We start from the raw sequence: 26,860 nt of genomic DNA on the forward strand, positions 1-26,860 counted from the left end.
TTCAACACATAACAGCCAAAAAAATTGGATTCCTGTCGTCACATTGATCAGATGTCCTATGCTTCAACTATATATATGAAGAATGAAAATGAAAAACGGGAGAAAAAGTTTACTGCATCTTACCGCTGCAGTTTTTTTGGGTGTGACATGTATATTATGATTTACTTAAAATTTCTGTGGATGGTGAGTCTGGCAGTGGTTTTGGCTTTAATTCATCATTGCAGCAACCACGGAACATTGATGTGACCCGTCCTACGAGATTCTCCATGGGTAATTATGAGCGATCACGATATAAAGCCGCCTTTAATCTGCATCCTTGACAGGCTTCAGAAACTAAGGGAAGAAAACAGTGGATCTTGACTTATTTTTTGATAAAAAGGGTATGACATGCATTGTTGTAGTCTTTTATCTCATGGAAATTGTCAGGACAAATATACCAGAATTACAGGAAGATATTTCACATCATGGAATGTAAGTCTGTTGTCCACATTGCATTTAAAATTTTGCTGTTGAGATCATCACTCAGACAAGGGACAGTTACCATGTAGTAAGTAAAAAACATTTAGGTTTTTTTGGAAATTTTGTTTGGGTACTTTATCAATAGAAAACTATTACATAAGCAAGATATTTCTCTTATGGTTCTGAGCTTTCTGTTCACAGGTACGTTTAGGCTTATTTGGGGTTTATGGGTTTTGAAGGTCTCCAGATTCCAGTGTGCGTATGGAAAAGTGTATTTTTGCTCTTCTGTTCCAAGCGGTAAGTTAAACTCTAAATTTAAAAAACTAAACCAAAATTTTATCAAAAATGCCATTCCTACCACTTAAACTTCCTTAGGTAGGGATCTGTTTAATCTTGATTTGGTCTCTTAGGGTGATGGTTGGTTATTTGTCAGTAATCTGGGGATTTTTTGGTGGGTGTATGAAACACTTGAGGACGGTAACTCCAGCGTTCTGCAGAGTTGGCCAATATCCATCACGCGCTTTGATACGTTCCCTGGAGGTTTAGTACTTTGTATAGTGCTTTTCAAAGCCATTTTGCGGCAGCAAGAAGAGCTGGGACATTTGATGCCCCCGCCTGTTCCGTGCTGTGCTGCAGACACGTTCCTGTCGCAAAACCGCAGGATGGATTTATTTGCTTGTCTGTGCTAAAGATAAATCTACTTTCAAATTACATCTTGGTACTGAAATATTGTCATAGTTTTCTGATAGTTCCCTCTGAACTGGTTCAGAAATAACATATTTATTACACTGGGGGAGGGAAACTCTGGGGAAAGCTTCTTAAACTGCTGTGTGCAGCAGGATGATTGAATATTTAATATACAGCATTTGTTAAAATTCAAATGAGCCACTTGAAAGGTTTGAAGCGTACAAACTCCCAGAATTACCATAGCATTACATGGAAATCTTACTGGAGAAAAAAATCTATTTCTTGTGAATGTATGTCTTTCAGGAAATAGCTATAAAAACTGAATTTACAGTAAAATAAAGAACCCTTCATGGTTTTGGTGTGCTTTTTGCTACCTGGCCACATCGATACCATTTTTTTCTTTGCAATGTATCTTCCAGTGCACTAGATTTTTGTCTTCTAAAAATCTGCTGTGCTAGAAGCTGATTTTTTTTTTCCTCAACTGGGGCAAAGCTTTAAATGAATTTTGATTCATTTTTCAGAATTATTTCCCCTTCTTTTACCGCTTCTGTTGCTGCAGAAGGTGGAGCAAGACACAGAGCAAGTGCAACCGCGTGAAGAACCTGCAGCTGGGTGGCAACAAAGCGACCGAGAAACGGCACCTGGGGACAGGGACAGCAAATTGAGATGTCAGAAAAGAAACAGGGGGGTTTGTGTTGTAGCTGACGAACCACGTAACTAGAAATAATTGTTCAAGCTGAGCTGCTATGTGTGGCTGCTCTGCTGTTAAATCCTGTTTTCACACCGTGGGGACGGTTATTGATGGTGTTGAAATGACCTTCAGCTGTTCTTCTGCTTCTAATGCTTATAATCCAGCTGGACTGGAAAATTGGAAGGAATTTGTTCTCTATGCATAGATTGGTCTTGTTTAAAGAATAATTAAAAAGTAATTTTAAGAGGGACGTGGCTTTCTGCTCCTCCACTTGGACAGGTTTATAGCAGAATGACTTGATGGCTTCCAAACTTCTCACATGTTTGTTAATCTTAGCGTTATCTTCACTAGTTAAGTTATATTATGTTCTTCTGTATAATTTTAAATAAATCTATTTTTTTCACAGTATTTTCTTAATGTCTAATAAAAATCTCTAGTTGCTCGCTGTTTGCATTTGATCTCAAAATCAAAAATTGATCTGTGTGTGCAGTATGTTCTAGAAATGGGTTCTCTTGGTGGAAACTGGGGGATGTGGATGTGAACCACAGAGTTAGTGAAAAATTTTGAAGTATTTAGAGGTAGAAGAACATGTACTGAATTGTGGCTTAACTTCACTGAAAAAAGGTTCAGCTGAATAGCCACAGAGTTTAATACAGGTGTTGAATCATAGAAAATAAGGATAAAATAAATTAATTAAATGACATTTAAATAAAATGTTGGAGTCATACTGTTCCTGTAACACAACAGAATATCTAAAGTCCCCTTTCCACAGTCAGGCAGAGGGAGTTTTGAAAACTGAGGTTAAAAAAGAAGTTTTCACATGTCCCAGCTGTCGAGGAGATGACTTGACCCATGGCCTCCCAAATCTTAAGACTTCGGCACATCTTGCTGTGGATTTTAAAATAAAAGATTTGCTTCCAGAAAAAAAAAAAAAAACATAAGACAGCAGGCTGGACTGTTGCTGCATGCAGCTCTTTTATTTTCATTTGTCTTTACAGAAATGTGAAGCATCTTCACAGTAATTGTACAAAACCATCTCCGGTGGCTGCAGAACGCGGCACGAAACAGGGGCCGGGGCTTATCGGCTGCTGAGGAAGATCCGTGCGCCAGCTGACCCTTCCCAGGAAGAAAAACGCCGTGCTCTGTAGAGATTGAAGTAAAAAAAGGGTATAACGGGGAATAGAATAAATATACTCTAACATTTGTTTGAATATTCGGTTTTACTTCAATGCACGATATATGGATTTAGTGCATATTTAGCGTATGGAGCCGTTAGTGGACACGTAACATGCGATGGAGCCGTTTCTGGTAAATTGAAAAATATCGCAGCCGTCCTTGTTTCTGGTTCCCCAGGGCCTGGCGCATCTGCATTGGAGCACAAGGGCTTCCTTCAGAAAAATGGGATTTTTCTCGGTTTATTGTCAGCAGTTGGACGCGATCGCTGCGTTTTCCTGCCCCGGGAGAAGCAGAAATGCCCCTTCCTGATACATCAACTTTTCCAGGACCGTTACAAAAATAAAATACTTCTGTTTTTACATTAGTACCGTAACTGAGACTAAAGAATTAGAAAAATTAAACGTTTGTTCTTCGACTTGCATTGCCCACAGGTATCTACACTATTTATTTCAACATCCCGTCAGAATGTCTGGTAGAAATGTACACCGTAGAAAGTATGCAAAACGCGCGGGGTTTATACACAGAGCTTTCCATTTAAATACAGCTCTTTATGCTTTTAAACAAACCGCAGCATTGTCAAAATACAGCAACATTGAGGGTTGGTTCTTTTCTTTTTTTCTCTCTTTTTAGTAGTGTCACAAACCACACATAGACCAGATTTCTTTTGGTATATGGGTTTCCTCTTACGTTAATTAACTCCTTGAGTTAAGGGTCAATAAGAATTCCACATCACTCATCACCCAAGCCAAATGAAATAAAAAAATATTGAGAATTCTTACATTTGGAGTAGTTAAACGTGCAGATAATCACATCACCCAGACGCCTTTTTTTAAAAACCTGTCCTAGTGCTTTGTTCCATCTGCCCTTGAACGCTCAGTGGGAATTGGCAAATCATCTGTCTGAAATCTAGACAAACGTATTAACATTTGAAGAGACATTTCTGGAATTACACGAGCACCTTGAGGCCTTAAATTAACACAGACCCAGCGTGTGCTTTTTGTGCTTCAACTGTGCTCACTTTCTAGCTTACAACTTTTTTTTTAAATTATTTTTTTTAAAAAATTTAGTTATTTCAAATGATCTTTTTGGCATGCTGTTACAAACTGAAATAAATAAAACATGTATCTCCCTTAACAAAATTGATAAAAATTTAATTGGAGGGAAAAAAAACCAAACACCACCACCACACAACAACCACCACTCAAAAGAACCCCCAAAAAGTATCAGAGACACGTGTGTTTGTGCCCACAACCAGATGTTGTGGCTTTTACCTGCAGTACCTGTCTGAGCCCAGGGTGCAACGTCGGCCTCATGGCCGCACAGCAGAGAAAGAAAAAAAATATTTAAAAAATTTAAAAAAGAAAAAAGAGGAAAAAGGAACAAAAAAGAGAAAGAAGAAAAGAGAAAACAGAAAAGAGAAAACAGAGAAAAGAAAAAAGAGAAAAGAGTAAAGAAAAAAGATAAAAAGAAAGAAGAGAAAAAATAGGAAAGAAAAAGAAAAAATAAAAAAGAAAAGAAATGGGAAAAAGAATGAAAAAAGAAAACAGAAAAAAGGAGAAAGAAAAAAGTAAGAAAAAAGAAAAGAGAAAAAGAAAACAAAAGAGAAAACAGAGAAAAGAGAAAAGAAAAAAAAGAAAAAGTAAAGAAAAAAGAAAGATAAAAAGAAAAAAGAAAGAAGAGAAAAAATAGGAAAGAAAAAGAAAAAAAAAAGAAAAAAGAGAAAAAAGAAATGGGAAAAAGAAAAAAGAAAAAAAAAGAAAAAAAAAGAAAAAAAGAAACGAGAAAAAAAGAAACAAACACCACACACCCCCCGCCCCGCCCCGGAAAAACAAAAACCCACAAAACCCAACAGCTAAAAAACCCAACCCAACCCAACCCAAGCAGGAAGCCACGCAGGCACGTGTGTTCTCAACGCCTCCCCAGGTGCCGTTGGCTCAGTCCGGTCCTACCCCCCCGCACCCTCGCTCCCACGCCCGTTTCTCCCGCCCGTCTCCCCAGGCCGGCGCGGCCCCGGCGCGGCTCACCCACTGCTTACAACCGCAACTTCCAACGTTGGGTTTGCCGCCCTTTTTTTTTTTTTTTGTAAACAACTTTTATCAGGGCGTCATGGGGAACGAGTGGGGAATGTTAATGGCAATAAACCATTCAGCTGGCAGCGAGCGCGGGATGGCTGATGGGGTTTCGTGGTGACATTGTGCTTTACAGGCTCCTCGTAAAAAATAAAAAATTTAAAAAAAAAATATCACATTGGCGTTTTAACACATGAATGTGAAAGAATATAAAGTTAACAACATGCTTATTCACTTGACAGTCAACTTAAACCTTTACACATCAGTGTTGTAGAGTGTGCAAAAATAGATGGAAAACACGTTTTGTGTTTCTGCTACAGAAAGGTCTCCAGGGGGGCCGGGGCAGGTGCCTGCGGTGGTTTAACGCTGCTCTGCACATCCCCGCGTTTCGCCGCCTTGTGAAGCTGCGTGAGGACGGACGGAGCTGCGGGGGACCAGGCAGAACCCGCGAGGGACACGAACGTGGGAGCGCGTGTGACAAGGGGCGTTGCCGCAGGGACAGCGCGGCCTTTGGGCACCTGGGTTTGGTTTGGGAGATGCTGGAGATGGTGCAGCCCTGTCCCCCCCCATCCCGTCTGAACCCACAGACACAGCTCCGAGTGCTCTTCTCACCGCTGCCCATCGCCAAAACCGACGGAGGATGAAGAACACGGGTTGAGTGGAAGAGCAGAAGCGCGGTACCCCGGGGGTACCTGCCGAAGGAGGAGGAGGAGGGTTGCGGTGCAGTTTTGCTCTTGTATGGACAAGCCCCATCAAACGCAAACGACTTGCAACACGTGGGGACAATACTAAACACGGTCCTGCTCACACAGGGTCAATTTGGCATCTGGGTCTCAGCCACGTCCCACCAGCACCAGCGAAGACTTTCTCACTAGTTGCGGTATTCATAGAAAAAGTTAAAAGCCACGGGGGACGTACGACCACCGGCCGTCAGTCTGTCCGGCTGTCCCGTCCCTCCGGGGGGGTCCGGACACCCGTTCTGCGGCGCAAAGCCAGGCTGGGCATCGCCTTCCTGGGGCGACGGGCCCCCCCGCGCAGCAGCAGCCTTCCCCTCCGGCTGGCCACCCTCTTCGCCACCGCCGCTCCCTGGCCCCCAGCAGGGACGCGGGGCAGGGGGGCTGCTCACAACTGGGTCTCGTCGCGCGTTTCGGGGTTGCAGGGGCCCAGCTTGTTGCTGCAGCTGCTCTTGCGGCTGTGGCCATCGTTGGCCACGTGGGCCAGCGGGTCCGAGCGGATCAGGTACCTGCAGGGCAGAGTCTGGTTAAGCTACCGCGACCCCTCTGGTTCCCCCATAGCAGAAGGGAGCTGGACAAATCCAAAATTAGGGTCTGGGACATGCGGGGATGCCCCTTGGCGCCACGCTGGGAGCTGCTGCTTGTGGCAGCTGGTAAAGTAATTAGGAGTTATTTCTCCTGGTGCTGCACAGTGGCAAAAGCCAAGGGAAAAACCTCCGCATGGCTGGTTGGAGCAGCGATCAGCAAAACCAGGGGGTTTGGGAACATGAGGAGGGGGAACGGCTTGGGAAGGAGGGAAAAAACCTCAGGTCATGATGAGAAATCAGCACCCACACGATGTCGTTGAGCTCCAGCCGTGTGTCCGGGGGGGGATTGATCAGGACGTAGGACAAGGTGTTCTGGTGGTCGTTCATCTCATCTGCGACAGGAGGGGAACGGGTTGGTGAGGGACACCCTGACGGACACCCCGACAGACACCCCGCTGCAGCGTCCCCGAGCACCGGGCTCCGAGGGGTCACGGCTTGTCCCCAAGGACGGCAAACGGGTCCCTTCCCTGGGGAGGCCACGGACAAGAGCGCTGCTGCCCGGAGAGCACCGAGAGCATCGCTGCCACCTCCCTCTGCGCCTCCCCAGCCGCTCCCCCACCACGCGGATGTAACTCTTCAAAATCCCCTCTCCCAACCCAAAATAAAAAAAAAGGTGTCTTACCTTGGTTCAGTGCAAAAAAGGGAACAGGTTAGTCTTGCCACGTTAGGTACAGCACAATGACTCCACGCACCAGGTCAGGGTGGCCAAACCCCCCCGGGCAGCTCAAACGCTCTTCCCACTTCTCCCCTTCCTGAATGACTCCATTTAGCATCATCCAGCAACGGGACTTAGCTCAGCGACCGTGTCTCTCGCCAGCCCAAGGGAAATCACCTCCATGCAGTTTCAGAGCTGTCGATGCCATTCAGGGACGGCTCTAAACTACGGTGACATCCCGGTGGGGATCGGGGCCACCGAAAGCTGCACCCATGGGTGCTGTGCAGGGGGAACAGGTGGCCTCGAGGAGCGGGGGGGACCCTGCACTTTCCGAAATAGCTGAGAACAAGATCATGGGTGAAATGAATGGGGGTGCGAGGCTGCGGGCAGCCGGGGAGGGGGTGGAAGCTGCGACAAATAACACCATTGACAGAGTGAGTGAGCGGGTGCGGATGGACAGGATGGAGAGGGGATGGACAGACGGACGGCAGGGGCAGCGTGATGAGCGCGGGGGGACACCAGCTCGCTGCAAGGCTTGTCACTGGGACACATCTCCAGGCTCTCGGAAAGGCCTCTCTGAGCAGCATCGGTGCACAGCAGCTGTTTGCTCCGGGGTGGGGGTTGCACCCCACAACCTGTCCTGCTGCTCCCCCCACCCAGCCCTGGGGTCCCCCTGTCCCAGCCGCGATCCGGAGCGGATCCTCCGGTCGAAGGCTGCCCTGCCACGTGGTGGGACACAGGCCGAGTCCTCTGCCAGAACAGCACCCATGGGTGCTGAGCAGAACAGCACCACGCTGCTCTTCATCCTCAGCGCTGGGGTGAGACCTCTGAATTGGGGCTTTTCTCCGGCCGTGACACGAGCCACAGCAGCTCAAGCCACGGCAGCTGCCTGGGTTTGCCATGACGGGAGGTGGGAAGGACCCTGGCTCGGGGCAGCTTCTCTGCCCCATGGAATCTCCTTTTCCTGACCCTCCGGCAGCCAAGCCAGGTGCTGCTCAACCACCAAGTCTATTGCCACGTCGTCCCCGTGGCACCGCAGCCGGGCTCAGCCCAGAAGCACCCTCCAGCAGTATTTTTTTTTTCGAGGGGAGCCAGCGCTGAGCTCCAGCTCCTGCCCCCATGCAGCCCCCGGCAGCGATGCCACCACGTCGGATGGTGACCCGAGGGGCGTCCCAGGTGCCCGTGGTGCACCCACGGTGCCCGGCCCCCCTCACTTGGCCCCAGTGCTTCTGTGGGAGGGGGCGATCCCAGCGGGGGCTGAGCTCAGCCCAGCACCCCCGGCCAGCCAGCAATGCACTCTGCGGGTGTGGGGCTTCCATGAGCCCCAGAGGGGGCTGCTGCTCCCGTAGTCCATGGGAAAATGCCAACCTTTCACCTTAAGCATGGGCTAGTGAAGCCTAAAATACAGCTAGGTTGGACTACTGCTAATCTCTAGGCTGCTGCAGCAAAAAAAACCACGGCATTTCCCGTGCAGTCTACACCGCTGCGTAAAGGTGTAAATGGTGCAATAACGTTGCAGCTCCCGCGGACACCAACGAGGTGCCCCGGGGCAGCTGCAGCACCCGTGGCACTCATGGCCGCTGCCTTGTGCCAAGCCCAGCACCTCCCCGGATAGCAAACGGGCTCTGCTAACGCTCAAGAGTTGTCCAGGAACGCAAACCAAGGATCGCCAATGGCTTCCCAAGCGCTGCCTTGTCCCCAGGCTGTGGTGACCCACATGCAGCCGAGAGGCGAAGGGGCCGGTGCAGGAGCTCCAGCATCACCCGTCAACAGCTTCTCCCCCTATGAATCCCCTCCTCAAACCGCCACTGGCTTTACAGACCAAAACCAACTTGCAAAGGAAAAGAGGGAGGTGGGTTATTTTAACCCCAGGGCTGTGATTTCCTTGTAAGAACTCAGCTAGAAAAGGGTCCCTCAAGTTTTTATCTCCATGACTTGATGAAGCCCTGTGTTTGCACCATCGTCACAGGACGGTCTTTCATTTTCCAACGCCACCCAACAAATTAGTGCTTGAAAGGCTCGGGTATCTGAGGTGAAAACCGGCAAGGGTGTGGATTGGGCTTAGCTGGCATGATCTTGTTGTACGCTGCACGCCATGAGTCACGCGGGACTCCCAGGGAAAGGGAATTACCTTGCAAATATCCCAGGTTTACCCGATTCATCACATCACTGGCTGTTAAATTTGCTACATCCTCTACAGAACATACAGGGAAAGGCACAGACATAAACAGAGAGAGAGAGAGAGGTCAGCAAGCCATGATTCAGCAAATATCAGAGACGAGCTCCTGCACTGCAGCAATAAAATGAGCAAAAGAAAAAGGAAAAGGGGGAGAAGGCAGAGCAACGTGTTCTTCCAAAACGCCATGGGTGTCCAGACACTGATGGTGACACATGGTGACAACACGCTGTCCCGGGCACAGCTGGCTGCAGCCGTGCCACTGGTCCCCCCACTGAGCCCAGCACCCCGGTCCCAGCATCACCCTCCCGCCCCGACAGGAGATGGGTCCTGCACCCCAGGGGCTGGAGCTCTCCTAGTTTGCACCAGCCAAAATTTGCAGGATCAGCCAGGTGAAGGCTGCAAACTCATGCCAACCCAGGCAGCGGGGCTGGGATGCAGGGTGGTCCCTGGAGATGCTCAGCTGCGGCCGTGCAGGCAGGGAAGCCGTCCCCGCCTTCACCTCTGCCTGCACGGGCAGGGGCGCGAGCCCAGGGCTCCCTCAGCTGCGGCAGCTCTTGCTCCGGGTGCACCTCATTTCCCAGCTCCCCACGCCTGGAGCTGCATAAACCAGCTTTTTTACGGCAGCGAATGCCATCAGCCACGTGCCAGCCCCTGCAACAGAGCTGCAGGGAGCTGGAAGTCCCCCAGAAAAAGCAGCAGAAGTTTTTAGGACTAGTATTATAGGAAAAAAAGGGGGGGATGCACCCCTCCAAGCCCTCGCCTGGTGTCCCCTGTGTCCCCTCTGTCCTGCCACAAGCCGCTCTCCTGCCTCCCTCCCCAGGGATGCCCACAGCCAGCACGTTCCCCCTCCAGCTCCAAACCCCCTCCTGTGCTACATTTCTTGACATTTTCTCCTCCTCTTTCACATGCCTGAAGGGCTGCGAGGGAGAAGCCACCATGGGAGAGGAGGAATCCCCACGCTGACTCCCAAAACCAGCCCCCAGCCCAGCTCGGGCACAGTGCCGGCGGGGCAGACAGATGCTCTTCGAGGATGGACCAAACAGGCAGCAGCACAGGATGGCTCAAAAAGAAAGAAAGTGGAAAAAAAACCCAAGCCAAACAAACCAAGGAAACCGTGGGCTACAAGACTTCGTCATAACCAAGGGGTGGGGAATTGGCCGGGGGGGACACAGACGCCAGCACCGACAGGCGGGTGAGAAGCTTCACAAGAAATGTGGCTGCAGGAGGGACCCTGCGGGCTCACCCCAGCCAGACACCGGTTTCACACACAATGAAGCAAACCACTCAGCCCTGCGGCTACCGAAATGTTTTCCATGGAGGCATTTTATGAAGAATTAAAGCCTATAACAAAAGGGGTCTTCGCCAGCTGACAGGGCTTCAGCTCTCCTGCCGCACTGGGGGCTCTGGGGCAGACGGGTTTTACTGACTCGGAGTCAGCGTGTCCTGAACCAGAAAGCGGGGGGCAAGAGGGGGTCGCACCCTGAGGCTGTGCGGCAGCACTCGGTCCAGCTGCAGGCAGAAGGGCGAGAGTTACTGAGTTACTCTGCACTGCAAAGCCCTGCCTGGACCCAGCCCAGAGCCCCGAAACAGGGGGGGCTGCCTGCAGCTGTCTGGGGGGCAGTAGGCGACGGGGCTCTGCGTGGCGGGACCCCAGCCCTGAACACCCGCGTCTGCAGAAGCGCAAGCAAGCTGGGGAATGTGCCTGCGGGGTTAGGCTTGGTGAGGGGTTAGGCTCAGCTTGGGGTTAGGCTCAGCTTGGGGGTTACCTGAGGAGCCCACGAGCGGGATGCGCCACCGCAGAGAAGCGCGACCGAACGGCACTTACCGTACCCGGTGGTGGGCAAGCCCAGGTGCTTCATGCGGTTCTTGACGAGCTCGGAAAGCTCCTGCCGCTCGGAGCGGCGGTAGAGGCTGAGGCGCTGCTGGCTGATCCACTCGGCCGTCTTGCCCGAGTGCTTGTTGCCCTTCCTGCTGAGGCGCCGGGCCCACTGCATGCTCTTGCGCCGCAGCAGCGGGTGCTCGGACTGGTCGCTGGAGCAGGAGTTCCTGTGGTGGCTGGTCTTGATGCCCCAGTGCTCCTTGATGTCCTTGGTGTCCTCGCAGTCCTCCACGTTGATTGAGATCTGTGACTGGAAGCCCAGCAGGTCACGGAGGGGGCACAGGGGGAGCCAAAAAGGGCCTGTCCTATCTCTGGTGGGGTGGGATCTCTCCTGTGGGATGGGATCCTTGCTCAGATCCCCATCTCTACTGCTAAAACTACCTGGCCAGCAGATTTGGGATAAGCAGGCTGCCCAGGGCAGTGCTGGAGTCACCATCCCTGGAGGGGTTGAACAGACGCGGAGATGAGGTTCTCAGGGACATGGGGCAGTGCCAGGGGTGGGTTAACGGTTGGACTTGATGACCTTGAGGCTCTTTTCCAACCAAAATGATTCTATGATTTTAAGTGGAGTCTAATGGGCACCTGACATCTCTAACACGCTTATCCCTGGGCTGTCCAAGGGGCAGCCGTGCTCCTGTGTCCCCGCTTTCACCTTACAGCAGACGTGCTGCTGCATGCCCGAAACAGCAATCCCCATGGGGAAGCAGGAATTTATTAATAAAGTGGTTTAAAGTATCTCTAAGAAAGAGATGGATCGCATTGCATTAAATGACAACTTTCGGCTCCCTCTAGCTGCCTTCTACAAAGCTGAAAACTGAAGGTATTTAAAACAGAGCCTGGCTCATTTCTCTGTTCCTTATCCCAGTTAATTACACTTAACGACTCTTGTCTTCCCAAGCTGACAAGGCTCAGCCGGCATCGCCCTTCTGTGGGGACAGGCAGTGCCATGCTGGCACCGGGGTGACGGCTGGCACAAGGCGCGTGGTGGCTCTTGGTGGCCACAGGAGCTGCTCAGCAAGCCAGCCCAGCCACTTGCCCATGGCCAGCCTGGGGATGGGGAAGCAGGGGCAGCGGTGACAGCCGGGATGATGCCCGAGCAGCGGGATGCGAGCGGCACTCACCTGCGCTCTGATGTCGTGGGGCTGCAGCAGGGGAAAAGGAAGGAAAAATAAAGTGTCAGCCCAGCGAATGGCCAGCCCTGCTGTGCCACATCCCCCCCGCTCCCCAGGGACTCGGTGACACGCGGCACTGCAGAAAACGTGCCCAGAAAACCCCCCGCCTGCCCGCAGCTGGGCTGCTGCCCCAGGAGACGGGCAGTTATCCCAGGCCAGGACACTCACCATAACGCAGATGGAGGGCCACCGAGGAAGCAAAGGCAGAGCTCCTCCTCCCCACCCCACCCCTGCTGCCCCTAGGGCTGAGGGGGCTTATGGAGCCCCCATCTCTGCGGGGGGGATGCTCAGCCGCAACCACCAGCAGCCCCTACCTCGGAGGTTGCGAACATGTGCGACTCCGTCCTGTAAATCCCGATGGGAATCTCCGCGCTGGAGGAGCAGAGCTTCTGGAAGAGGCGGCCGTACGTCCGGATCCACAGGTCGTCCTCGGTGATCTTCATCTGAGCAACAGAGGACAAACATCAACCGCCCTGCAGAGCCCGCTGAGGAGCACCCTGGGGCTCATCCATGTCAATCCCAAAAGTGAGCTCGACTCCCCAAAAAGACCAGGGGCAATTTCTGACCCCAGCCTTCAGAAGGGGGATTTTGGTCCTTGGTAGCTCTTGGGCTTTTGGTAGCGCTGAGACTCCCCACACATGATGCAGGGGAACGATGACCTGGCATATTCTGCCCGATGTTTTCTCCTCCTGATTCCCCAGAAGAGGGGAACCCTCCACCCCGGTGCATGGGGTGATAGATGCCTCCAGATCCACAATGACTTGGCCCAATGGTTTCAACCCAGAGGGACTTGGCACCTACCGCGCAGAGGTAGCCAGAGCCCGGCGTGGTGTCCAGACCCAGCAGCAACCGCGTGATGGTGATCATGTAGTCCTTCACGAACGACTGGGGGGAGACATTTGGGCAGGAAGCCGGAGAAAAAGTTTGCTCGGTTATTCACTGGGAAATGCAGAGGGGCCGGGGAGCATCACCAGCTCTGTCAGGCTCTCACCTGGTAGAGCAGCGTGTCCAACATGCTGATGCTGAAGACCCTCCCGGCCGCAAAGGGCAGGCGGAACATGAAGGCCAGGTTGGAGCCGTTCTCTCGCTCTTTCTGCAAAAGGAAAAGAAGACGTGAGCACTCATGGGCAAATCCTGTTAGCAGGGGCTTGTTCACAGCCTTCCAGGGCATTTAGCAAAGCAAAACCACACAGATGCCCCCGCGCACGGGTTGCACAGAAACTGGAAGTCTCATGAAAATGGGAGGACACCAGCATGGTGATTGTGGTGAGTGTGCCAGGAGGGAACCAGGGCAGCACCCTTACACTGGGTGACAGAGGGTTTTTCTTCATGGAAATGTGTGACACAGGGTTGGGCTTTTTTTGACATGGGCTGGATGTGACCCTGTCACATGCCCCGGTGTCTGGTTCAGGGGTATTTTCTCCCTGTCAGAAGATCTGTCTCAGCACAGTGACCCCTCTGCCCCTTTTACTGCAATCACAGCACAAAAACCTGATTCAGAGGCCCAGTGTGGCCAGCACAGCAGGAGGCAAAGCAGCACAAACTCCAACCACTGAATAAACACATAAATACAGAGGAGGAGGCAGCTAGTCCATAGCTCAACTGTCCACTTCTTTGTTTGCTGCAAATTATCTCAGGGAGATGCACACTATGCTAGCTAAAACATGCAGAAGAGCATAGAACCTTGAGGAGCAAAAATGTGGTCACTCTCAGCATTGACTTCCCAGGCCCTGTGGGAGGAGAAGACCTTCTCTTACCTTTTCTAGCTTGGAAAGGGCAAGAGAATAACTGTCCTTTGCTCTGAACTGCATGAACCTCATGTTGGAGGGGTGGGTCAGCTCGGTGATGATGCTGAGGCTGGGGAAGAGCCTGCAATGGAAAGAGACCTGTTGTTCTGCAGCTCCCTCGGAAGTGACAGCAGTCCCTGCAGTTAAACCCAAGGAAGACCAAACCCATCCCTTTGCCTGGCTGAGGTCAGAAATAGCCAATTAGATGCTGTTTCCTAGAGCGAGCCCAACAACAGATGTGTCCCATTGCCCGTGGCCACCACCCCAGTCACCTGCACCCTTCCCAGCACAGGTAGGGGGCTGTGACAGAGCTGGGGCAGTTGTCACCCCTCACCTGAACATGGTCTGGACGTTGACGATCGTCTTTGCATCCGCCATGTAGTCCTCCTCAGCACTCATCGTGCTCTCCTTGTCCACAACCACCAGGTTGTCGGCATAGATGATGCCGCACTGCAGCAAGCTGTCCAGGCTGGGCAGTTCCCAAAGAGAAGAGCGCAGAGTCAGCCCTTGCAAACGACACAGGGAAGCAGCACGCTGCAATGCCCAGGGCTATGGCAAGCCCAGATGCTCCCAACCACCAGCTCTTCACCTGCTCCCATCTACCGGGGGGGTCTGACAACCCAAGAAGCCACGGATGGGCTCAGCTCTACGGTACCAACCCTGGGGCTTCCCACGAGATGGCCCAAAAGTCTGGGCTGGGGTCAATTGGAACAGGCTGCCCAGGGCAGTGGTGGAGTCACCATCCCTGGAGGGGTTGAACAAAAGTATAAACAAGGTTCTTAGGGACATGGGTTAGTGCCAGGGGTGGGTTAACGGTTGGGCTTGATGATTGTGAGGGTCTCTTCCAACCAAAATCATTCTATGAAATGCAACACATCTAAGGATTACTGCAAGTAACAACAGCCACACGCAGAAACACCTACTTGTCGATCGTGCCCTCCATGTAGTAAACCATGGGGAAGCAACAGATGGCTTCCAGAAAGTGGTGCTCAGGTCTGGAGGAAGAACAACAGAGAGCAAAGTGGTTCAGCAAGACACAAAACCCGCACAGGAGTCGCTGGGCCCAGCACCCAACAGTGGCACAGCCATTCCCCCACAGCGCGAGATGCCCATGAAAACCCAGGGGAGGGCTCATGGCAGTGGGAAACATCTGCAGAAAAGTACTTGCTTGTTGTCCAGCAGCAACACGATGGGGTTCAACTCTTTGCGGGACCGATAGTACGCGCGGAGGGGGACAATGAAGTTATACAGCCCGTTGCCAGCCGTCTCCGCCGAAACAATAATCAGTTTGTTCTTAAACCCGTAGGCTTTGGCATCTTCGAAGCTGTTGTGCTTGCAGCCCTATGCGGTGGAAGGTGTTGCGGGGACTCAGAACGTGGCTCTCAGCTGCCCACCCGCCGTCCCGCTGCATCCCCATCCTACCTTGTCCAGCCGCAGGCAGCAGAAAGGGGCTTTCTCAGGTAAAAGGTGGCACAGGGTTGGGGAGCTCCCGATGTAGGGTGAGTTCGGGGGGTAGCCCTTCACGTACCTACGGCAGAGAGAAAAATCCCGCAGTGAGGATACGGGGAGAGTTTTCCACATGTACAATGCTCAGACGCTGCGAAAAACATTTAAAAGCAGCAGACCCAGGGCTCACACACATCACTGGCAAATGCTTTGCAAAACTCTCCCACAGCAGCTGGAAATTTCACAAAATACACATATTTAGGAATCTCTCTTGCTATGCAAAAGATCATGAGGTTGTAAATATGCAGCAGTCCCTGCATGGGTGGAGAAAGCAGCAGCCAGGACCATTGGGCACAGCTGAAGGAAGACAGGGCAGCCAGTTCCAGGAGAGGGGGACAATGCTGAGCCACATAGAGAAGCAAAAAAACTCACGGTCCATTTTTAAAGCTTGTTTTGGTGAACAGATTTTTTTCTTTTTAAATCACCATTTGTATTTTTGATGGAACCAGCAGCAGGAATTTTCATTTAAAGAGCAGCTACAAGTGGGCACGAATCAAAAGCCAAGCTGTGAGCCTGCAGATGCTGGGTGAGCCTCTCACATCACTGACACCATCCAAACAGGTAACCAGTAAAGCACGTGCTTATCTGGCTGTCGTAAACTAACAGCTTTACAGCTGGAGTAAACATTTATTTTGCACTTTTTATATGTGTGCAATGGAGAAGAGGATCCTGTTCATGTTGGTGAGTGAAGGGAAGCGAGAGGATGGATGGAACAACCCTGCGGTGTCTGGCTCAGTGCGACTTTGCTGATGCCCAGAGGAGATTTCTCCAAAACCGCAAGAAAGGCTGATGGCCAGGCAGTGATTGCCCATGTTACAGATGTTGCTGTGCTCAGAAAAAGCCGAGAGGGGCTCAGCCGGAGCACCCCTCCAGCACCACAGAACACCCGCCACGTGCAGCGGTCCCCATCTCCCCGAAACGCGGGATGGCTCAACCAAAGCTGGGCGACTCACTCCACAACCGCCGACCCCTCTTCATCCGACTGCGTCATCTCGTCCTCTGACTGGTCGCTGAGCAGGTCGCAGGGCAGCAGGGACGAGGTGTCGGCCAGCTCGAGGACGGGCGCGATGCTGGGCCGCCGGTTGCCCGAGCCATTCTCCGCCGGCAGCGCCAGCTTGCTGCTGTTGGCCGGGCGGCACTCCGTGTTCTGCAGGTCCATGGCCACTGTACCTAGACACGGCGGGGGGAAGCACGGCAAACATGCTATAAGGAGGTGAAGGGAGCTGCAAAGCACCACAGAAAAGCATCACGTGTTACAAGTGCGATGGGAGCGGCTGAGGGAGCTGGGGGTCCAGCTGGAGAACAGGAGCTGAGGGGAGACCTTCTGATCTCTGAACTGCCTGAAAGGAGCTTGGAGCCAGGGGGGGTCAGGCTCTGCTCCCCAGGAACAAGCGCCAGGACCAGAGGAAACGGCCTCAAGTTGCGCCAGGGGAGGTTGAGGTTGGATCTGGGGAACAATTTCTTCCCCAAAGGGCTGTGGGGCATTGGAACAGGCTGCCCAGGGCAGTGCTGGAGTCACCGTCCCTGGAGGGGTTGGACAGACAGAGATGAGGTTCTCAGGGACATGGGTTAGGGCTGGGGTGGGTTACGGTTGGACTCGATGATCCTGAGGGTTTCCTCCAGCCAAGCAAAGCCCAGGCGCTGGGCTCGCCGGGCACCGCTGGCACTCATGGGATTTCTCTCCCTCCTGTTACTCTTTGCCAAAGGTCCCTCTGTGAACGAGCCATGTTACAAGAACACTGACAAGTGCTGTTCAGCAAAATGCTTTGTGCTTGCTGGGGGATAATCTATGCAAATTGCTGCTCATGAGTACAAACGCATAAATTATTTGCCTGAAATATAATTTGCTCATATGGCACAGCATCCCCGAAACTCGCTCTCCCCAGATAGAAGTTGGAAGTAATGACTCATGGTATTTTTTTGTTTGCAAAAATGCACCACTCGCTGCAGAGCAAACTATGCTCTTTGTTGGGTTGTGAATAATAAACATGATTTAGGGTGCAGCCAATGGCATTTATTCTTCCAGCCAGGGCTTGAGGGACTTATGCAAATACTGTTGAAGCTAATGGACATCACGAGCTTTAATAATGACATTTGAGCTTGCTGAGGGCACCCAGGGTGCAAGGACCAGTGTGTATTTACTAGTGAGGTGACCGGGACAGGGCTTGGAAAGGGATTTTCAGTGGCTTCAGCAAAACGCAGGTAGGGGGCATGGCAAGGAGTTTGCAAAATAAAACCAAACCAGGGAAAGGAAACAAAACCAAATCTGTAGAAGGAGATGGAGCAGTGTGTGCAGGATCCTGCCGCCTCCCTGGGGCCCCCCGCTGTCCCCCTGCCTGCTGAGCCCCCCGACTCACCCATGCTGGCGATGATGCTGTGCACCGGCAGGCGGGACGGGCCATCGTAGGTGCCTCTCCCCGCAAAGCCCTTTTTCTTCTGCTTCTCCTCCTGCTTGAAGATGAAGGCAGAGTTCTCCTCCTTGGTGATGTTGATGTAGAAGCAGGTGTCGGACGCTGCCATGATGTGCCGCGGGCCGGGGTTCAGCAGGATGCTCTTGTTCTCCTCCCTCCGGATGCCGATCAGGCAGACGCCGTACCTGCATGGGGAGCACGACGTGGGCACTCACAGCTGGAGAACAGCCCCTTCGGGGCTTTGTCCCTGCACGAAGGACCTGGCAGCACCCTCCAGCCCCAGGGACACACACTGGCAGATGTGTCCTGCCCACCCCTGCCCGTCTCCCCCTGCCCTCACTTCTTGTGCGCGTGGAAGGCGGCGTAGGTGAAGCTCTTCCCCTCGTACTCCATGAAGAACTTGCTGTCACCCATGCGGATGTGATAGACCTCATTGCCCGAGCAGCGCCCGTACATCCGCTGCCACTGCTCCGGGGACTCCTGACCCTCCCTGCAACAACAGCAACGGCGTGTCGGGATGGAGCCCCAGTGCCAGGATGGACCCCTCCCAGTTATCGGGATAATGCCACTAAAAATAAGATATTTTTACTCCTAGTTTCTGGAAAGGTGGTGTTGGCCAGTCCATCTGCACTGGTGTGTTCACCTACAATATTGGCTTTTGCTCCTGACCCAGCTGGGGGTCCCAGGTCCTGATGTGCTCCCCCAGACCCAACCGAGCCCCCTGGGCCCAGAGCCCCCAGTTCTGCCGTCCGTCCACACTCAGGCTGGGCCAGGCAGGGACAGGGCCGGGCAGCACTCACTGGCCGCGAGAGGTGTGCACCAGCAGCGTGATGAGCGTGGAGGTGGCGGGGCAGACGCAGTTCAGGGCCAGCATGGCGTATTTGCACTCCTCTTCGCAGACGACGTGATCTGAAGGGCAGAGGGGACCGTCACGGCAGGGACAGGGACAGATGGGCTCCTCGTTGGGAAACGCCGCACAGCCCCTCGGACTCACCGGCAAACTTGACGTGAAACTTGTTCTCAGGCTTTAAAATCTGAACGTAGAGAGGACAGTTGGGAGCAAAATCTTTCACGGCCCAGGCTCTCAGGATGGTCTGGTGGTCCTGGCCAAGAAGAAGAGCAAGAGCTGCGTGTCTGATGCTTTATTCTCCCCAATGCTTTGATGCTCGAGATGAACTGCAAAGTGCCCGGCCACTGCGAAGACGTACGGCAAGGAGTCCTCCAACACCCACTACTAACGAGAGATAACGGGCCGCCCTGCTCCCTCAAACACCTATGTGGGTGTCCGGGAATAGAGCTCAGCACTCGAACCCCACGCTCTCACCCAAGTGCCTCCCGGTGCCCTCCCGTGCTGTGCAGAGGTGACGTACAGTCATCACTCTGGTCCCTTCCAGCCCGACACAGGAATAATTTCCGCCCGTGCCATCCCCCAGGCCTGGCTTACCGCCGCAGTGCGGTCCACCTCATTTCGGCTGCTGAGAATGAAGCAAGCTTCTCCATTGTCCATCCTGCAAACAGAGAGCGGCAAACCCATTAATTCCATGGGCCAGCAAAGCTGCCGAACATCTGCCCGTACCAAGACGCTGCCAGCCCCCTCCGAGACCCCCGCGAAGGGTCGCCCATCCCCGCGCGTCCGGGCTGACATTACTGGGGACCCTCCTGTGCGGCGCGGCAGGACCGGCCTTGCCGGGGATGTGCAGCGTGTCCTTCTGCTCACTTGGCTCTCATGAGATCCTGGTCCTTCAGCGCTGAGCCCTGGAGGTAAATCACTCGCTGCGACCACAGAGGGATCTGCAGGACACGCCGCACCTGGATGTCCATCTCTGTTGGGCAAAGTATCACCACGTAGTAATCCTGCAAGAGAGGGGCTGGCGTGGGTCGGGAGGCTGGTGGTCCCGCTCATGCTGGCCACAGCGAGCTGAGACACAGGGTTTTGCTGCCTGATCAAACAGCTCTTTTGGGGCTTTTGATATTTGCTTCTGCTGTGTAATGCTCCGTGCCTCTGCCACAGGGTCTTGCAAGGGTGTTGGAAAACACACCAGCATCTTCTCCACCCTGTTCTGCACAATAAAGCCAGTGTAGGTACATTTGACCGTGGAGCGAGGAAAGAGCGGCACACCCACAGCAAAGTGGAGCCTCTTGCAGGATTTTAAAGTTTAAATGTATGGAGTCAAGGCTGGGTGACAGTAATGAAGCGTATGTGAGTGCTGGAATGAAACAGAAATCTGAAACACATCTGTGATGCTCTCGTCTCGGGGAGATGGAATGGCACAGTCATTTGTGAGAAGATCGCTTATTATGTGGAGACACTCCAGCTAGAGCTGGGTAAATCCCACTGAGGTTCAGCAATTACACGTTCCGTTTCTGTCTGAGAGTCTTCATTCAGTAAAGACGCCCTCAAATCTAGAAAAGTCCCCCTGGTTCCCCTCCATGTGCTTACCCAGGGCTGTAACAGGCCTGCGGGGTGGGTCAGGCACAGAGAGTCCCACCACTGGGATGGCAAAGCGAGGTGACCGCAGGGTACCACTTGTCACCTCTCCTTGGCCACTGGAGCACGCGACTTCCAGTGCTGGGCTGGACGGTTTTACCTTATTCTTTGCTACAGCCACCGCATCTGGGCAGGACACTCACCGCCAGCAGCAACCCAGCTGTGCCCAGGAAGGACAAGTATTCACCAAGCACGTGAGAACACGCCTTGTCCTCACCTGCAGGCGCGGGTGGGCGTAAAACTCGTTGAGGAAGTCCATGAGGAGATCAATCTTGAGGGAGCTGACACAAAGGACGACGTGTTTCTCCGTCTGGGCACGGTGACGGCTGTAATTTCCTCCCGACTTCTGCCGCTCCATCCACAGGTAGACGAGCTCCTCGAACTGCAAACGAAGGCAGAGAGCTGACGTCCCCATCGGTGGGGCTGCCTGGCTGCAGGCTCTGCGTCCCTCTCCATCCTCGGCCACGTGGGTCTCACCTGGAGCGGCAGCACAACCAGAGCAACACAAATCATTATCACGACGAGGAGCTGGGAAGGCCAGATCTTTGGTGTCACATCTCCGTAGCCCACAGTGGAAAAGGTGACGATGCAGAAATAGAAGGACTTGAAGAGGGAGAGCTTCTCACCTGCTCTTTCTAAATGCTGGATGCCACAGGTCCTGAGGGGAGAAAGCACAAATCACAGTGAGCACTTCCCTGTCCGGGGCACAGGCAGTGCCCACAGCTCCTGCTGCGGTCAGTGTGAACCCGAGAAGGTGACTTACACCCACATCCATTTGCCTGTAACACACTGTCAGCATCGGCAGTGGGTTTGTGTCACCAACAGAAACGATTCAGTTAATGATGCTTACAGAGGAGGGAGTCGGTTTGATGTGGTTGCTCACCAAAGCAGCCTGGGGAAGCCTATGTCCCGGGTCATGATAAGATCGCGCCACGGACAGCTTGTTTCAAAGTCATCTCTTGCTAAAAACAAGTGTCACCTGAGTCGTCCTGGACCCGAATTGTAGCCCTGATGCATCCGCCAAGAAATTTGTGAGCACTGATGAGTTCCCAAATTGCATTAGTCATTCACATTAGAGGATCGTCTTTATTGCCAAAGACTCATGAGCCTAAAAGCTTCATTTCCTCTCCGTTCAGCAACTTAACTGGTATCATATTCTTCAAGCCCAGACCAAGGGAGCCAGAGGAAAATTCAAGAAGCCTAATTTGAAGCTAAGTACCCAGTGGTGAGAACTGACTCCTTTATAAAGCAATGCCCTTGTTGTTGGCAATATGCAGAGTAAAGGCTCAGTTAATTAGCAGGAGCTCCAGTGGCTTATTACTCAAATGAGCTCAGCTCCCTGGGTGAAGAAGGTGGTTTAGTGAATCGAAGAGCAACACTCACCCTGTGAAAAGGAGACACAGGAGGGTGCAGATCAGAATGAGCACCTGATTGAACATCGCAGACTGGGTCCTCTGTATGGCTCGGTGCAGGTCGTTCTGGGAAGAGAGGAGAGGACTCAGCAGCTCGGGGAGGCTGAGGGTAACGTCCCCTCCACAAACCAGCTGCTGCCCTGCTGGGTCCAGCAATGCCCCCCAGATGGAGGTCAGGCCAGAATTTGGCCCTGGAAAAGGGCCGTGCGTTGCTGTGAGCAGGTCTGGGCTCTGCTGCCGGGAGAGACAGCCCGAGCGGGCACGTGGGAACGGCTGGAATATCTCGTCCTGCTGAAATCCTGCATCCTGGGGACAGCCGGAGTCTGTCCCTGTCCATACGCAGCCAACGGAGTCAACGTGGCTCAGACACCGAAGGGCTCCTGCTCAGGCCCCAGCATCACCAGCTGGCAGAGCCTCACCTCCCACCCATCCCGGCATCAAAACCCTGCCCGGGAGCCGGTGGCATGCAAGGGCCCCCCCGGCATCCCCAGGGCATAGGGACTCGGGGCGAGCGGGCTGGGACGTGTCCGGTCACTCACAATCATGTTCTCCAGCGCGTACTTGGCGAGCCAGCAGTTGAGAAACACAGGGATGAACAAATTCCGCAAAGGAGGCCAGAATATCTACGAAAGGAAGAGTTACTCACAGAAAAAGCCATGTTCCCTATCAGAAAAAGCTATAGACAGCCAATGTGAGCCCCGTCAGGAAGGGTCCATCTCCAGACTAAGCACCGGCCTCTGCAGACGCTGCCACCAAATGCTGCCCCGATTGCCCAGCTGCGGCGGAGCAGCTGAAATGGGAGGATGGTTTTTGGGACAATGCTCCAGAGAAAGTCATTATATTGAAAAATATTGAAGCGAGTATTTTCTGCCAGCTTTAAATATTACTTGGCCAGATATCTATTTTTCTTTATTTTATCACCAAAACTACAGTACTTACTCAACTTAAAGCCACTAGAAAAATGCCAGTGGGAAACACTCACCGTGATAATAAATGGCACTGTGTTGATCATCTCAAGGATGAAGGAAATGCGAAAAATCTGTTCCCAGATATTCCCCTGAGAAATTAAAAACAATAATTAAATAAGCTTAAAAAGCTGCCAAATGATAATTAAAAAGCTCCCACTCTGCCACAGACCCTGCTGGATGGGGGAATCACACCAGAGCAGCCAGGAAGATGCCCTGGTTTGCCTGCGGGAGATGCGGTGTTGGTGGCAGAAATGCTGTAACACCTTCCCCAACTGTTCTGTCCTTCCTGCAGCCCCTCTGTCCGTCACTGCTGCTGCCCAAACCCAGGGGACAACAACGCTTCATGTGAGGATGGAGAATGAGAGTGGCTGATACAGATCGCTGGCACCGAAACCAGGCGGGTGACACAGAGTCTGAGTGTCTTCTGCCAGTTGTCCCAGGGGGCCCGAGAAGATGCCATTTGTCAAGGTCACTTTTCTTGGCCATTTTAAATGGCTTTGGTCCAAAAAAGCCAGCCTGTGCCTGTCCCAGCCTGGCTTGGAGCAGCGCCCGCCGCCTCCCGAGGCAGCAGATCTCGGCACACACGGGGGTCAGGCTGCCGAGCTCAACCTTAGGAACTCGGTGTGCATCAATCTGGCCCCCCAAAAAAGCCGGGAGCTTTTGTAAAACAGGTCTGAATCTAAATGCAGGCAGAAAAAGAAGAGATGCCTCAGCTCTGGAACACTTATCCAGCAGCCCGAGGGGGAATGAGAAAGGAAAACAGCCACAGCCGAGACAAACGTCCTCTCAGGATGCTTCAGACAGCTCACCGACAGAGAAATTAATGCAGGCGGGGGGGTCAGACCCAGCCTGCACATCACTGTCCACCGCCCGCCCCTGGGCGCTCACCTTGTAGCTGAGATAGATGAGCAGCATGGTCTCCAGAAAGCTGATCAGAGCGATGCTGACCTGCAGGGACAGACGGACAGACAGCAGCTGCCGAGGGCTCACTCGATGCATCTCCTGTTGATCAGAGCCCTCCCTGCCCTGTGCCAGGAGGTATCTCAGATGACAGCCTGCCTGTTTGCTCTCCCTGCACCCGTTTGGGTCCAAAATGTGAGCATCTGCCATGCACCAGCCGTGCCAGCAGCCCTGGGCAGAGGCTGACGGGCACTAAACCCTCCTGCGAGTGATTCCCAAGAGCTGTGCAGCCTGAGACCAGCCCGTTCCTGGTACCACTGCATCCCGCCGGGGAGGAGCTGAGCCTCAGGATTTTATCTTCCTACAGCTTGCCCTCTCCTATCAGCGCCAGGATCCTCACCCAGGGCGTGTGGCTGCTCCCAGCAGAAGCCCCAGCTCATTTTCTGCTCACCCAGGGAACCCGCTGCCCCGGCTGTTGGGGACGCCTGAGGACACACTGGTGGCAGAGCTCAAAGCCCAGCTCCTGCACCGCCGTGCCGGAGGGCTGGACACTCACCTGCACGGCCCAGAGCGGCGTTTTTCTGTCCACCCAGAAGATGTGTGACCTGCAAGGAAAATTCAAAACAGATCCCAACTGTAGCCTAACTAGCAATGCCTTTACCCCCACCAAATGCAAACCCGAGGCCATCACTGATGTGGGATCCAGCGCAGGACTGGTACCGGTGTTCCTCACCGGACAGTTTGTTCAAGCAGCCTCTGCACTGAGGATGAGCCATTCCCAAGGGTGCAGCCACGGCACTTGTCAATTGATTTGATCCTGGGAGGGTCCCTCCAGCAGCCCCACGACCAAGAAATGGCCACAGGCAGCTGCCAGCACCAGCCGCATCCATCACCGCATCCCCGCGTCCCAGCAGAGCCAGACCCCAGCACCGGAACCACTCTCGACTCACCAGTTTATCTTTGTGGACTGGTTGAACACTGTGTAATTCTGCTTTTCGCATTCCCAGCTGGGAAAAGAGAAAGATAAAGCAGTCAGCAAGGGGAGGAAGGAAAAGGGGTGCTGGTGTGGACTCCCCAGGTCATGGGGTGCCCTCACCGCTCTGTTCTGATGGTGGGGGACACCCCTGGACAACACTCCCTGGGTCCAAACACACACAGGTCTCTGTAGCCGGGGCTTTCCCCAGGAGCCTGTCTCACCCATACGGTATTGAACACCGTGTTCCTGGAGAATAAGGCCTGTCAGGTACTCCAGAGATGCTGCGAAACACTGGTACCCGCCAGGGACGGGGCTCCCTGTGCACGGGGCTGCAGCTGGGAATTACCTGGCTACAATTAGCAAAAGCTGCTGAGCTTTGGCTTCCAGGACACGGCTGTCCAAGCAGCCAGCCAGGCAGGCAGCACCAAAGTCAAACTCTCCCCGTCTCGCTCCGAGGGATGCATTCCCGCTGGCCAGCTGTGTTTTTGCCCCATGCTGTTGGGAACACGGACTGCCCTGACCTGCAGCTGTGCTAAACCTTCCCAGGATCCGTGTCTGTGTCATGCTTAATTCTAACTGATTTGAAACCACTTTGGGACAATGCAGATGTACTTGGTAGTCTGCAAGCTTTACAAAGAGAAAAATCAAATTACTAATTCTCTTAGCTCCTGAAAAAAAACACACTGTGTATGAGCTAAACAAAGCAAGGACATATTAAAAATAGGCTTATACTGAAGCCCAGAGCAAAGCTGATGTATGTAATCATCTGTCACCTCGGGGAGCTAAATGGCAAAACATATTTCCTTCCCAAATGCTTAAATGGTGTTTAGCATAAGTAGCTTCAAGGGTGTCAGCATTCAGAAAATACTTGCATGGCGACACCTGTAATCATGAGCTCCCGCCCATGTCCCAAGGCTGCGCTGCACCCCCGACCATGAGAGCCGGGCAGCGTTTGGAAGTGAAGGTGACGCTGAATTTTGCCACCACCTTTCCCCCGTGCAGGGCCAGCGGATGCTCACACGGCTGTCCAGGGGTTGAGCAGGGAGCAAAGCCCAGCAGGACCCGTGAGCTTGGCTAAATTCTATGATTCTATGATTAAATGACCAATTCCAAGAGCTGCCCCTCGGCCGGGGCGGAGCGGGGAGCCGCGGCACTCACCAGCCGATGCCCTCCTCGGGGCTGTCCAGCAGGACGCGGACGATGTACAGGAGGCAGGTGAGCAGCTTCAGCGAGAAGTTGAAGAGACGGATCCTCAGGCCTGTGGCAGAGGGGAGCACAGCATGGGGCGCCCCCTGCACCCCAGCGCCCCCTGCATCCCCTGGACCCCGGCACCCTTGCACCCTCAGCACCGCCTCTTTGGATCCCCACAAGCTTTTAGGGCCCTGTGCACCGCAGGACCCCGCTGAGCCCCAGGGCAGGACACGAACGCTGCTCACGCTTCGCCTGGGGCTCTGCACGTCCTACCCAGTGTCAGATATAGGCTAATACAGAAATAAATAACGATGAGTCAGCCACTTGCTGGCCCAGATAGATGTGAGAGACAAAGGAGGGAGCTGCTGGGCTGTATCCCCCTCATTAGCAGCATCCGCTCAAAAGCATCACCCAGGCCAGGGCCCTGCTCGCTGCGCTGCAAACAGCTTGCAGGAGGAGGGACGGCGAGCAAAAGCTGCTACTTTATCCGCTTTCCCTCCCCAGCCAGTTCATCGGGTTATTACTCAAATTACAAGTGAGAAATTCATCATATTTTCATTAAAAACTTCCCCGTGGGAACCCTGTTGTGCTGCGCTCCAGCTTTTTAACAAGACAGCAGGATGCAAGGAGGAAAAGAAAATGTGAATTTATAAATTAGTGAGCAGGCTCCCTCCAGACAGCTAAGGACATCTCGGAGAAAGAAAATAAAAACACCATTAGTCAAGTGGAGGCTAATCCGGATGGCTGAAGCAGGTAGCTCACAGCTGCCCTGGCTGTCCCCGCAGCCGCCGACCTCCCTGCGGGCACGGGGACCATCACCAGCTCTGTTTGGGGACATTTCCTCCCTGCCCCCTCCAGGCAGCTCCTGATGGCCACTCTGCTCCGGGCCAATTTGTCCCAGCTGGTTCCCGTGCCGTGTTTGTCCCAAGCGAG

At 53.2% G+C, this 26,860-nt stretch overlaps 1 protein-coding gene across 3 annotated transcripts in view; it reads right to left on the reverse strand.

Moving 5' to 3' along the window:
• Positions 1 to 6,204: 6,204 nt before the first annotated feature.
• KCNT1 (potassium sodium-activated channel subfamily T member 1) overlaps positions 6,205 to 26,860 on the reverse strand; it is a 57,138-nt gene continuing 36,482 nt past the window's right edge. Inside the window, exons 3-30 of one of the 3 annotated variants that reach the window (XM_065648453.1) lie at positions 25,895 to 25,994; positions 24,711 to 24,767; positions 24,317 to 24,365; positions 23,749 to 23,808; positions 22,875 to 22,949; positions 22,432 to 22,515; positions 21,864 to 21,958; positions 20,958 to 21,138; positions 20,698 to 20,862; positions 19,710 to 19,846; positions 19,437 to 19,500; positions 18,987 to 19,095; positions 18,793 to 18,901; positions 18,333 to 18,482; positions 17,939 to 18,177; positions 16,535 to 16,751; positions 15,498 to 15,603; positions 15,244 to 15,416; positions 14,999 to 15,070; positions 14,410 to 14,544; positions 14,046 to 14,157; positions 13,280 to 13,381; positions 13,090 to 13,173; positions 12,603 to 12,731; positions 12,238 to 12,258; positions 11,063 to 11,366; positions 6,651 to 6,735; positions 6,205 to 6,325 (exon numbers count right to left, since the gene is read on the reverse strand). In XM_065648453.1, coding sequence (XP_065504525.1) covers positions 6,205 to 6,325; positions 6,651 to 6,735; positions 11,063 to 11,366; positions 12,238 to 12,258; positions 12,603 to 12,731; positions 13,090 to 13,173; positions 13,280 to 13,381; positions 14,046 to 14,157; positions 14,410 to 14,544; positions 14,999 to 15,070; positions 15,244 to 15,416; positions 15,498 to 15,603; positions 16,535 to 16,751; positions 17,939 to 18,177; positions 18,333 to 18,482; positions 18,793 to 18,901; positions 18,987 to 19,095; positions 19,437 to 19,500; positions 19,710 to 19,846; positions 20,698 to 20,862; positions 20,958 to 21,138; positions 21,864 to 21,958; positions 22,432 to 22,515; positions 22,875 to 22,949; positions 23,749 to 23,808; positions 24,317 to 24,365; positions 24,711 to 24,767; positions 25,895 to 25,994 — 3,335 coding nt within the window. The remainder of the gene's footprint in view (positions 6,326 to 6,650; positions 6,736 to 11,062; positions 11,367 to 12,237; positions 12,259 to 12,602; positions 12,732 to 13,089; positions 13,174 to 13,279; positions 13,382 to 14,045; positions 14,158 to 14,409; positions 14,545 to 14,998; positions 15,071 to 15,243; positions 15,417 to 15,497; positions 15,604 to 16,534; positions 16,752 to 17,938; positions 18,178 to 18,332; positions 18,483 to 18,792; positions 18,902 to 18,986; positions 19,096 to 19,436; positions 19,501 to 19,709; positions 19,847 to 20,697; positions 20,863 to 20,957; positions 21,139 to 21,863; positions 21,959 to 22,431; positions 22,516 to 22,874; positions 22,950 to 23,748; positions 23,809 to 24,316; positions 24,366 to 24,710; positions 24,768 to 25,894; positions 25,995 to 26,860) is intronic. The other 2 variants (XM_065648454.1, XM_065648455.1) reach the window with 2 other exon arrangements.

This window comes from Caloenas nicobarica, chromosome 19 (assembly GCF_036013445.1).
Source record: "Caloenas nicobarica isolate bCalNic1 chromosome 19, bCalNic1.hap1, whole genome shotgun sequence".
Taxonomy (NCBI): domain Eukaryota; kingdom Metazoa; phylum Chordata; class Aves; order Columbiformes; family Columbidae; genus Caloenas; species Caloenas nicobarica.